Source organism: Nanorana parkeri, unplaced genomic scaffold (assembly GCF_000935625.1).
Source record: "Nanorana parkeri isolate BGI_ZX_2015 unplaced genomic scaffold, ASM93562v1 scaffold1213, whole genome shotgun sequence".
Lineage (NCBI taxonomy): Eukaryota > Metazoa > Chordata > Amphibia > Anura > Dicroglossidae > Nanorana > Nanorana parkeri.
Window position 1 is genome coordinate 356972 of NW_017307481.1, and position 13067 is coordinate 370038.

Sequence of the window (13067 nt, forward strand, 5' to 3'; positions counted from 1 at the left end):
TTATCTTATTATTGTTTATTTATTTTTTATAATTATTTTCTCATTTTTTAATAATTTTGTTCTTATTATTTTTTACTTTTTAATCACCTTTTTATTTTTTCATTTAATTATTATTTCCTATTATTTTTTTAATTTCCAGAGCAGGACTAAATGTAGAAGGCAACTTACGGCCCGGCACCTGGAACTGTATGTTCCGGGCGTCGGGGGATTCAGCTCCTATTATCCACTTCCAATATCTTTATGAATGGCCCTTTTTGCCCACCCCCAGGATCCATCTGTATTACTCCCCTTATCCACCTCAAACACCACCTTGCACTGCTCCTCTAGTCTGCCTACATTTCTCCCAAACTGGGATGGGCTGTCTCTTTTTCCCATCCACTAAACCTCACCCCCTTCCCCATACTGCACTCCTTCCCCTCCAGTGTGAAGCCAAGAAGTAGGCAGAATGTCAACCAAAGGGAGGTTTACTTGGTAGCCGGTGGAGGCATAATGGAAAACGTCTAAACCAGGCATTATTTTCAAGATACCATTTTTGCCTTTCAATTATGATAAGTGATACTTGGGGGGAAATTAGGGTATCTTATCAGTTACAATCATGTAATCTTACTGAATATATGGATTGTTATATTTTTTTAAACCTATTTCGGTACATTGTGATGTTTTTAGTGCTCTATATGTTGGCTGTCTATATGTAAATATAAAAGTTATTTTTTAAACCATGTGTTCTAATTATGTAACCTTATTCTCTTGTAAGTAGTGTCTTATATGTGGTATATAATTTGTTATGGTTTATAGAATACACCAAGTGTTGATGTACTCATTCTTTATTGGAAAAATTTAGTTTCCAGATTTTTGCAACTATACTCTGACCTCTGTTTGCCCGTAGTACTGTTTATATCCTTGACCAATGCCCACCTCTATTACTATACCCAATGTTCTACCCCTCAATTTAATGCATAAACAATATAAATTAATGTAAGCTAATATTTCACATTTGCCTCCTTACTTTGATTTTGGCATTATTTTTTAAAAATATTTGTTAATAGCTGGGGACTAGTAAGGGAGGGTTATAACCCCTGTTAGCTTTTTTTTGCCATTTGTGTCCCATTGGGAAGATTTCTCTTCACTTCCTGTCCGATAGCCACAACATGACGTGAGAGGAAAATGCCTGGTGGTCAGCAGGTCCATCAGAACTGGGTTCCCTATTTGAAGATTACCCATCTATTCCTGTTCTGGTGACAACTCAAAATTTAGGATTTCCTTTCACTTTAACTTCAGTGATATTGGTCACCAGGACAAATAAGGAGGGAGAACCACCTTAATGGAAACACAAACAGGAATAAAAACATGAGAGATGCTCTTATCACTTCCCACTCTATTAAAAACTAAAAGTTTGGGCTTCAGTTGCACTTTAACATAAATATCTTAAAATATGCCTTAGCATGTGCAGGACAGTGATAAGCAGTAGTGCTTAGAGTATGAACAAAAGGTGTGAAAAACAAAAGGTGGAAAAAACGATACTCTATTAGGGCGTTCAAGAAAAATACAGAGGGTGGAAGTGCTTATAATCTGTTCAAATATTAGAGAGTGATATAGAATATAGAGTTTCAAATCCATTATATAGGAATTATACAAAAGGTGGAAAAGGTAACAGTACATTAAGGTATAAAAGAATAAATGAAAAGCTAAAACAGTCCATCAGAGAATAAAGTGGTGATATGGAAAAATAATTATCTAATGAAGATGTGTGCTATTTTTCTTATATTGGAATACGTGAACATGGTATGCACAAGGGGGTGACCTGCTGGGGTGGGGCCCAAAGCTGTTAAGCTGCCTGGGATTTTGTTTGTCTTAACCCACCCCTGCAAAAGCCCAGTCTACATTACAGTGCATAATGATTTCAGCACAGTTCTCTGTATCATTGTATATGAGTGCACGATATAGGGTTGCCACCTGTCCAGGATTCACCCGGACAGTCTGGGAATTGAATGCTGGGTTTCATGGCAGCTGAGACCCGGACACAAGATGTCAGGCAGACAGAGGCACCCAAAATTATGATAGGGGCCACTTTACCCCCACAGAAAATAGGCTTGACTGACGGTGCTATTTACATCTGAATAAGTGGTGCTATTTACATGTGAATATACCATAACGCATGCATATGTAAATATTGCAGTTAATTGATATGCAAATTATGCACGTTCCCCCCACCCACAGCTTCAGTCACAGTTCAGGTACTCAAGCGTTGCTGTCAGAATACAATAGCTGCAACAGGAGATTCATCCATCCATTCTGTTTAGCATGGATGGATACATTTGTTAGACTTTTTTCGTTCTACCTTTAGCCCTCATTCACACTGCTAAGAGCCGGCCCGTAGAGATCCGTGCGGCGTGCTTTGCTGTATCTGGCAGCTCCTAGGAAGGACAGGTGCTGCGTGTGATTGTACACAGCAGCCTGTTCTTCTCTATAGGAATATGCGGCCGTACACCACCGTACGCTCACCCAAACTGCACGTGCGGGTGCAGGTTTCCATGCTCAGACGCAGACAGGGTCCATCCTGTCTGCGTACGCCTACGTACAACTGTAATGGATGTGGTTAAGTACGATTATGACAAAATGCCTATCTCAATAGATCAATTGTAATATAAATGTTATTTTGCTATTGCTCATTTTCCTTACTGAAAATAGCTGCTTAAGCAACAACCCCCTCCCCCTCATATCCAAAGTACGCACTAGAAATAGGAACCAAGATGGCGCCTCCTCTTCAGGACAACACCCAAGACGAAAGTCATAAACATCCTGGAAGGAAGTTATGCATGAATGGATCTAACCAATTATAAGCTAGAATGCTTTTTGCAATGCTATGATTAAACATACAAAACATACACGTGCAGCTGCCTATAAAAGACTGTTGAGCGGAAGAATAAAAAAGGAGAAGTATCTTACTCTGAACTAGCGTTGTCTCAGCATGATTTCTTCTCTGAGTGTACACTCTATATATAATCAGGCCAGGCGGTAGATATAAGTACGGAACCTTAATCCGATCCAAATTTGTGAGCAGGTCCAAAACACCCGCACGGATATGAGCGTACGGCCACGTACTCCCATAGAGAAGAACAGGCTGCTGCGTACAATCACACGCAGCACCTGTCCTTCCCGGGAGCGGCATGATACAGCCATGCACGCCGCTCAGATCTGTACGGGCCAGCTCTTATTAGTGTGAATGAGGTCTAAGGCTCAATGAAAAAATCTGGCAGTGTACGGCCAGCTTAACCCTGTCAACCTTCTTTCCATAGCAAAAACAAATAATGTGGGATTGGCTTAATTTGATGCAAAAAGTATATGAACACTAACGTAAATTTAGCTTGTATGTAGCATCTCTGTAATGTGTCACTATCAGCATCAGACAAGTTTCATGATTATTATTGTTCATTACAGGATATTGGAGAAACGACAGACCAATGGAGAAACGATTGAGCTTACAGAAGAAGGGAAGCCTGTGATAAAAACAGAGAAACGCCAGCCTGTGGTAGACTGTACTTGCTTTGGACTGCCCCGTCGCTATATCATTGCCATCATGAGTGGATTGGGGTTCTGTATATCATTTGGGATCAGATGCAACCTTGGAGTGGCCATTGTTAGCATGGTGAATAATAACACAGTGTACAAGGGGAACAAGCTCGTTATGGAGGTATGATCCTTTATAGAGTCATAAAGACAATGATAGACTTTTGGTTTGCATTAAAAAATGACCAGCCAATAGAACAGTGTCCTGAGACAACATAACGTTTGTGGTTTCTTCTTGCTTTGATCTGATTCTTGCTTTGATCTGATTCTTCCTTATGCTTGTGAGAAAAAGATTATCCAACATTCCCTCTTTATAAGGAGTCTGCCTGGCTCCAGAGACCAGGGTAGGAACAGGAGACATTCATGTCAGGAAATTGTTTTTCATATAGTGCAGTGCAGGCCCTACCTAAATCTTCAACATGATCAAGCCTAGGACTTTAGCAAGATGTCAAAAGATATACTGCTGAGGGGGTGGTTCATGAAGAAATTATAATTCCACATAGGAAGCAGCATTTTTAATCAGTCTTTTTCAATGAGGGAGTATGTTTGACAATACGAGTTGCTTGGCTGTCTCTGTTTGTTCAGTATTTTGTGAGTCACTAATAATAAGCATGCAGATTACAAAGTTAGTGTGAACTGAGAACTGATCTGCATACTTGTTCCCGGTCAGAGCCACAAATAACACTGACGCCATTGGAACAGCATGGCAGCCAGGCAGCTAACATTTTCTGAAGGAGAGGGCATCATTGGCAGCCTCCATATTCTCCTAATAAAGATTTGCTGCAAAATGATGTTGGTTGAGGATCAAAATCAGCCCTGATATATACAGCATGCCAATGTATATAACCAAACTTTGCTAAGAAGTCAAAGCTCTACCCAATTATTATGATTTGGTACTATTATAAACTTAGAAATGGTTTGCAATTTTATGTGAACAGAATACAGCGGCTTTGCTTTTTGTATTACAGTGAGGTTGACAGAGGATGAAAAATCCTCAATAATTCGTGTAGTGCTATGCATGCTGTGGAAAATAAATGCTGACTCTGAAATGCTGAACATTCCAGAGCCGAAACAGTATAGATGTAGACCTGTATGTAATCCCTTTCCATGTAAAAAAAATAATCACAATTATAATTATATAAAAATGTTAGGGACAAAAGTGTGGAGTCTGCATGAAAGAGCGCCTAGGACAGAACTTTTTTTCTGCACCACTGCAGCTTTGTCACTCTGACAACCTAGGTGGGCTGCCACCTAACCAGTAAAAGTGTGATTCCTAGCTAGTATCATATGCCCTTGTTTCATGGTCCCAGGCACAGCGCCAGTCACCATGACAGGAATAGCTGTGGTTAGCTTCTATTGCACTCCAAGAACTGCACCCTACAGTTTACCAGTAAGGTCTGAAACCTTTTATGATCACTGCCGGTAGTCCAACAGCATACCCTTCTATATACCACAATAGCAGTCAGCTTACCAGCCACTGTTATGGTAAAGGTGGGGAGCAGTGAACTGAAATTGCCTTAAAGGAGAACTATGAGGTGAGTGCTTTTCACTCACCTCATAGTTCTAGCCAACCTATGACAATGAAACTGTCACAGGTCGGCTCAGTAGATCGAGAAGTGAGTGAACAGATACCGGCGTTCGCTCACCTCTCGATCCTGTCACAGCTCTGTGCCGTGACAGGGGAGGGGCTGGATTCCCCCCTCCCCGCTCCGATCCGCCAGCGCTGACTGGCGGATCGGACGGGGGATGGGGCGGGTACAGCTGGCTCTGCCTCTAGATAGGCAGAGCCAGCTGTCACTCACGCAGCTGGGCGGATCCAGACATAATTGTCGGGATCCGCTTCAGCTGCGGCGTCTCAGTGTACTGTGGCATCTCAGTATACCGCGAGCCGTAGCTTGCGGTATACTGAGCTTAGGGTGACGGGAGGACGCTAGTTTGTGTCCTCCCGTTACCCTAAGGAGAACTACGGGGAAAAGTCTTAAGCCCATAGTTCTCCTTTAAACTGGATTTGCAGCAATCACTATGTTATATGTAATCCATTTATGCTGCATTATTCTTGCAGCTATCAAAAGGGAAAAGTTGATGATGTGGGCGAACCGCTTAAGAGGCTCAATTCACAAAACTTTTACTCAAGAAATATGATCTTTGTTTTAATCAGGTGACTGTAATTTTCAAATATCATTCGAAAAAGCTAAAAATAACTCACCTTTTTGAAAATAAGGATCCTTATTCCCATGTGTGATTAGCTTTGTGAAATAAGCGTTCTGTCAATATTTTAGACAATATGGTAAATGCAACTGCGTCCTTGTTTTTCCCCAATGGCTTCAGGCCTTCTTTAGTTCATCCCTCCCTATGTGCTGCTGCCTTTACCAACTGTCCCTTGACTGAACACATTAGCCAGTCACCAGCTTCCAAGTACGTGTTTTTTCCAAAGTATGATTTAGGAAGCAGGCATTTACTTGTCTATGCTCCTGAATGCTGCAATCATGGAGAAGTTGGAGAGGATAGCATGACACCTACAGTCTGCAGATCTTAGTTATGGATACAAAAGATAAAAAGTATCCTACTATTTTAGACTTGCCATGAGAGAAGCATGATGATCGCCATTGTTGACCTCTTCTAAAAATGCTATTTGGCTGGCTGTTATGCTGATGCTGTAATGCCAATATTCACTAACCCAGAACATGTACTAACATAAGAAATTCTGACTTTTCTCTTACTTTCATTTTGATTTACCCTTGTTCCAGGTCAATGACTCCTTGGTTTATTGAAGCCAGAGACAGCCAGGCTGCTGACATTTTCATAAAGTCAGCAATGGCCTCCCACTTGCTACTATTATGATAGCGGTACTCTAACATATGAACATAGACAAAAAGTGAACATGGTTTTATTTCACCCTTTTAATATATAACTTTTGGTTGGGTTGTCCGGTAAATACATTTGTATTCCTGTTGAAAGAGAATTATTCTGTAGCCTACCAGCTTCTCTGCCTTCTTAAAAATGTTTTATCATAAGGAGAAATGCACTGACATCACTGTGATACTGAAGAAGATCACGTATCAGTAGATAGTAGTATATGACTTCTATTTCTGAAACCAATTGTGGGGTATTTATTTTTGTTATTTTTTTTTCACATGACATGTGATTATGATCAGTGATCATGGTAATACATACTGTGCTGAAAAAAATTACCCACACATGAGTAAACAATATGCAAAAAAGGAATAATTTTCAGACAGTAAGCAGGTGTTTCAAACTTTTATTTGATTTTTGGTGAATTTTACTGTTCTATATTATGGACCGAACACTGTCTAAATCTGAGCTCCTTCCGAAGCCACTCACCCAATCAACTATGGGTCAGGGCATTCCCTGCCTGGCAGCTGCACATAAACTAGGGGGCAGGATGCTTGGCTGACATCATTGACCTCATATGGCCATATGGCCACACAGAGACAATGTCATTGACCAAATATAGTCATGTGGCCCTATAAGTGCGATGAGATCACAGTATCCAACCCCTTTGCTTACATGCACTTGTGGGCAGGGAATTTCCTGGTCACAGCTAATTGAGTGGTGGCAGAAGGAGCTTCTTCTGTGTTTGGAGGAGCTCAGGTTTGAGGGAGCTCGGTCCAAACCTGAGCTCATCCCTATTCTATATATACACAAGACACTATACTAAAAAATACTCCCACAAATGCGGGCCATTGATTGCAGCTACAATTTTTTAATTTGCACACACAAAAACATATTTTTCCTAACAAATTCATTCAAGACTATGTTGCAAAAATAAATACACCCCAATGAAAGTCATAGACGCAAAGCTCAATTTTAGACAACAAAATCCTAATTAACAAGAATTCAACTACAGGTGAGTATAATTATTCATTAAACAGGTGTCCAGCAGACAGTTGATTATAAAAGTTGATTATAGTTAACAAAGAAAACCCCTTCCCATGTCATGCTGTCAGCAATGGCACCACATGGTTGAAGAAAATCACCATGCAAGTTCACTGCAGTTAGCTAAAGAAGTAGAAAGCCAAACTGGGGTGATTGTTTCCCGTGACACAATACGGCGTACACTGCAGGGGAATGGCAAGCATGGGTGTCGTCCACGAAGGAAGCCTCTCCTAAAGCTCATGCACAAAAAAGCCTGCCTACAGTTTGCAAGGGCCTATGCTGAAAAATAAAATTACTGGGACTCTGTACACTGGAGTGATGAGACCAAGATCAATGTTTTTGGAAACTGATGGCTTCAAAACTGTATGGCGTCGCAAGGGTGAGGAGTACAAAGAAAAATGCATGATACCTACAGTGAAACATGGTGGTGGCAGTGTCCTTCTGTGGGGCTGCATGAGTGCTGCTGGTGTCGGGAAGCTGCATTTCATTGATGGTATCATGAATTCACAGATGTACTGTTCTATATTGAAAGAGAAGATGCTACCATCACTCTGTGCCCTTGGTCGTCGTGCACTTTTCCAACATGACAATGATCCAAAACACACATCTAAGGCCACGGTTGCATTTCTGAAGAAGAACAGGGTGATAGTGATTCAGTGGCCAAGTATGTCTCCTGATCTGAACCCAATTGAACACCTATGGGGAATTCTGAAGAGACAAGTTGAGCATCACTCTGCATCCAGCATCCAGGCTCTAAAAGAGGTTGTTCTTGAACAATGGAAAAAGATAGATGTTGCAATATGTTGCCAACTTGTTCATTCCATGCCTAGAAGACATGGTGCTGTCCTTACAAATCATGGAGGTCACACAAAATAATAGATGTAGTAGTTTTTGTTGTGGGGTGTATTCATTGTTGCTTCACCTAATTTGAGTAAAACTGAAGATTCTGTAATCTAAGTTATATTATTAACCTTACTTTCATGTAATGAGCTAAACAAATGTTCTATAAAACTCGGTTTTGTCAAAACTTTGGAAAGTGTTCTTGTGTTCACTGAGATACTGATTAAAATCTTACTGTTCAAAGGGGTGTACTTATTTATGCTTTATTAAAAAATCAAGGTGCTATTTTAACACCTATTATCTAAAATATCTTAACTAACATCAGAACTCTAAAAATAATAAACAAAATACACTCAAAAGTCACTCAAATCCCCTAAAACCCCCTAAAAACAATATTAAGCTATGTTGAACAACCATAATTTAGGCTTCCCTATTGACGCAAATGTATTTCACCAGGCAACATGTTGCCAAAAATCAGCCAACAGTTTTACCAAAATATTGTAAAAGTAAAATTGGCCACTTTCACTCCTGCCTATTTATAATTCTCAACAGACACCAGGTCTGGAAAGATAGTCACGTGGCATGCAACATCCAGGCCATTCTGACAGTATTGCCCAATAATGTTACCTTCTTTCTTTGGGAAGTCCATACTGGGAGGGCAATAGGGAGCCATGTGGTAACACAAGAGATGGATGCACATCTGCATTCAATACCTGTGTGAACCTAGCCTTAGTCTTTTGAGACAAACACAATATAGAAATATAATTGGTTTGATCAGCCAGAGAAGGATCCATATTAAGCTTCTTCAAGGACAACTCTTGTGAAATAAAACTTTTCTTTCATAAGATGTAAAACTAGTTTGTGCCAAACTGAAGTGGCTGGGCTTAGTTGTGCACCATTCATTTGAAAATCATGCATGGACCTAAGATAGGAGGAGACATGTGTGCTAGCAGAAGAAGTAGTAATACTACAGTAATGGATTTGGAAGGTGAGAAGGGTATTTGATCCCATATACTGCAAAACATTGTAAAAAAAAAGTTTTCATGTAGGTAGTTGTGATACTGCATGAGACACAAGGCAACTCCTATACATTATGGAGGCATACTAAAATGCTACTTGCCTGTTTGTCAACTTTTTATTCAAAAGTTTGATTCAGCAAAAAATTGCAATAAACTCTTTCCTGGTTAGTGACACAAGTATTAAAGCCCATGAGTTGGCATAACAGCCAGGCAACTAACATTTTCAGAAGGAGGACAGCAATGACAGCAGATACTAAACATGGAAATGGCAAATGGAAATATCTCTTAACATGCAGGCAAGACCTATCAACCTACATCCAAATAAAATGAAATGTTTTAGTGCCCACTGTATATTTTTACAATTACTTAATGTAGAACCATCTCAGAGCTGATATGATGGCATGACTATTTTATGTTTACAGCAAGCACAGTTTTCCTGGGATCCAGAAACAGTTGGAATGATACATGGCTCATTCTTCTGGGGGTACATCGTTACGCAGATTCCGGGAGGCTACATATGTCAAAAATTTGCAGCCAACAGGTATGAGCTTAAAAGTTATTATTATTACTTGCCTCCTACGTATGATCATAGTGTACGCTACAATAATTGTTCCATTAGAAAGAAAGTTATCAAAAGATTGGCCTTTTGCATAATACATTATGTAAATGTAGAAATCTGACAGCTAAAATCAATTCCTATTGACAAATAATATTCAAATAATGAAAAGAAAGTTGATACAGTTTTACAATAAACACATCTTCTAATGTATTTGGGCAACATACAACTATGTCTGTTATCCACTGCACAAGCTGAAACACAAATAGATCTCAGAAATGCATTTAGATCTTTGAGAGTGGACAGGCATTTGTGATCCTTGATTTACTAAAAATACTTGTATTGCTGAAACTCAGTTATACTATAAATATGTTACATATATGCCACATGCTTGATAAGCTCAGTTGGACCAGGAGGCTTGTGATGTTATACAAGTGGTTTGTCATCAGGCAGTTGGATGCTTTGGGAGAGCAAAAAAACAATCAAAGAAGAACATTCTCTCTGGGAAGGGGGCTTTGGTTAAGGTATTCACTGTATCTTTACAATAATGTTTAAATTGCAGAAGTCAATCAACTATTCAGAATGTATCTTTAAAGCATATCTAAACCCAAGAACACAAATGTAAAATATTGCAGCTTACCAATTCTTAGATGAGGTGGCTGCATTAATTTGTTTCCCTTTATTTGCACCTGGTAATCCTGTTGTCACCCTAGGACAGGAAAGTGTTTGAGACTGCAAAACACTTCCTCTCTTCTCATCTGTAGGTGTTCTATAGTTCAAAGAAATAAAGGTAAACAATTCTAAATGATAACAGTTTGCACAGGCATAGAACATAGCTATCAGCTCACAACTTTTCTGGCAGGATCAACAGGTATTTTTGTGCAATGATTGAAAAAATGTAAGAAATTACCTTCAATTGTAAATTTAACATGTGAAAAGGGAACAAATAATAGAAGTTAATTGTTAGGGTTTACATATACTTCAATTGTGCTCTAAAGTGTAGAAATGTGAATTCTGATTGGTTGCCATAAGCCACTAAATATCACAGCTATTACATTGCCTTGTTAAATAAGCCTAACACCAACAGCTACACAGAGCAAAGAGTCAGAGAGTAAAGATATCTTTATTTCACAAGTACCATTATTGTACAATGTACAGAGAACAATGCATTGTCTCCAGCCTCAATGTGCTCCATACACATGAAGGGGATTCAGGAACAGAATTCGTGCTTTCGTGAGGAATCCAGGGACAATGAGAACACATTGTGCTGTTATAGACACCTTTAAACACTGAACAGTGCTGACCACTATCACAAAGAACTGCTGTACCAGCAAAGGTGGCTTTGTACAAAAGTGGTGGCTTTGTACAAAAATGCTTCTATAGCTGGCTCAGAAAAATATGAAATCATTTTGTACTAGAAATTTTTTTTTCTTTGTAACCCTTTCTGGAATAAATGGTCTGCACATATTCTCTAAATGCCTTTTCTTCTCAGTAAGTTATCCACAGTTTCTGTATTGTAAATAATATACATTATGAAATATATTGTTTGTTCAAAACTGGAGCTTGATTATGCTGTTACACAGTTGTAAAAATATGACGCAATGCATAGTCATATTTTTTTGTTTTTTTTCCAACAAATTTTTATTGATTTTTCCTCATACAGAAGTAAGCAACAGGGCTTAACACAGCCCTTCAAACATTTCAGATATTACAGTATTAAGAACAGAGGAAAGGGCAGGGAGGGAGGGAGGAGAGGTGGGAAGGTAGGCACCAAAGTAGCAAAAAACAGTCAATCATCATATCTGCATCCCAAGTTCGTAAGCTGGACTATATTGAACAAGTAGTTAATACGTAACACGTTGTCCTATTGTTCTGGACATCCCTGTAGCTTATTGAGAAGCACTTTATCTCACACATCTATGGTGCGAGGGTAAAAAAAAAAAACGGACAAAAAGAGAAAGGCAATAGTTTGACAAAGAAAGCATAAGAAAAGGCAAGAAGAGACCTTGTCACGACCTAGGGTCCTCCCCTAGTCAACCACGCAGCCAGTATCACTAGGTGATCTTCAAGAGAAAATACCATCCCATGGTTGGTCATGCTCTAGATTTGAGAGACTGATAGTCAAGTGTGGTGGTGAAATGGTTCCAACACGCCCAGATGCAGGAAAATTTGTCCAACGCATCCTGTCTCGTGAATAGTAATTCCTCCATCTCAAATGTGATCGATCTGTCTGATCCATTCGGACAAAGAAGGTGGTCCCACCTCTTTCCAAGGCGGCGGGATAATTGTGCGAGCCGCATTAGTCATATGCTTTTGCAGTGATTTACTCAAAGTGTCATCTGGGTCTTTCAGAAGGAAAGTTGCAGGAGAGAAGCGGATAGTTTGGCCAGTAACCTGGGAGATGATGTTATGAACCCTGGTCCAGTACGTGGTGAGTAGAGGACAGGTCCAAAAGACATGTAGGAGAGAGCCAACTTCCGTCGGACATCTCCAACATGTGTCAGGTACCTCTGGGTAAATCCTATGTAGAATCTGCGGAGTCCTATACCAGTACGTCAAAATCTTGTAGTTAGTTTCTTGGGTGCGACTACTTATGGAGCTGGTGTGAACAGTAAGGCACAGGTCATTCCAATCCTCATCTGTCAGTGATGTCTGCAATTCTTTGTCCCACCAGAGGCACAGTTTGCTCTCCCCACCTGTGTGATGGACTGAACCGTCACTGGGACTGCTGGAGGAGCCAGAGGGGTAGCCTCCTTCCTACTGACTACGGACTTTGGGCTGCAGAGATTTATTACCCTGGAGAACTTTGTTTGCTGTGTGTATTTCCCTGTTTAATATTTTTTTTTCACAAGTAAAGTTCTTTTATAGGTTTTCACAAAAGTGTCAGACTTACAAGCATTAATTCTGCAGAAATAGACAAAATTAAACATTGAGTATATCAATGCATGTAGTCAATACATAATGTCAACATCAAGAGGGGGGGGGTGGGGAATGGGTACATAAGGGTTTCCAAGGAACAGACCACTAATGACAAAAAAAGATAAAATATAGGAGGGTTGGTCAAAGGTTCATCCAGCTAATTCAGTAAGATGGAACGCATGAGTATTTAGGATGAGCATAATGCTTGTGCAATGGGTGGACCCAGATGTTGCTATAAAGTTGCATTAGTATATATCAATGTGTTTGGT

The 13067-nt window shown here is 39.8% G+C and overlaps 1 protein-coding gene across 1 annotated transcript in view; it reads left to right on the forward strand.

The window, feature by feature from the left end:
- The window catches only part of LOC108797019 (vesicular glutamate transporter 1), a 158476-nt gene that overhangs the window by 49443 nt on the left and 95966 nt on the right, over positions 1–13067 (forward strand). The window contains exons 2-3 of the mRNA XM_018568583.1: positions 3439–3691; positions 9746–9864. Of these exons, the coding sequence (XP_018424085.1) occupies positions 3439–3691; positions 9746–9864 (372 nt within the window). The remainder of the gene's footprint in view (positions 1–3438; positions 3692–9745; positions 9865–13067) is intronic.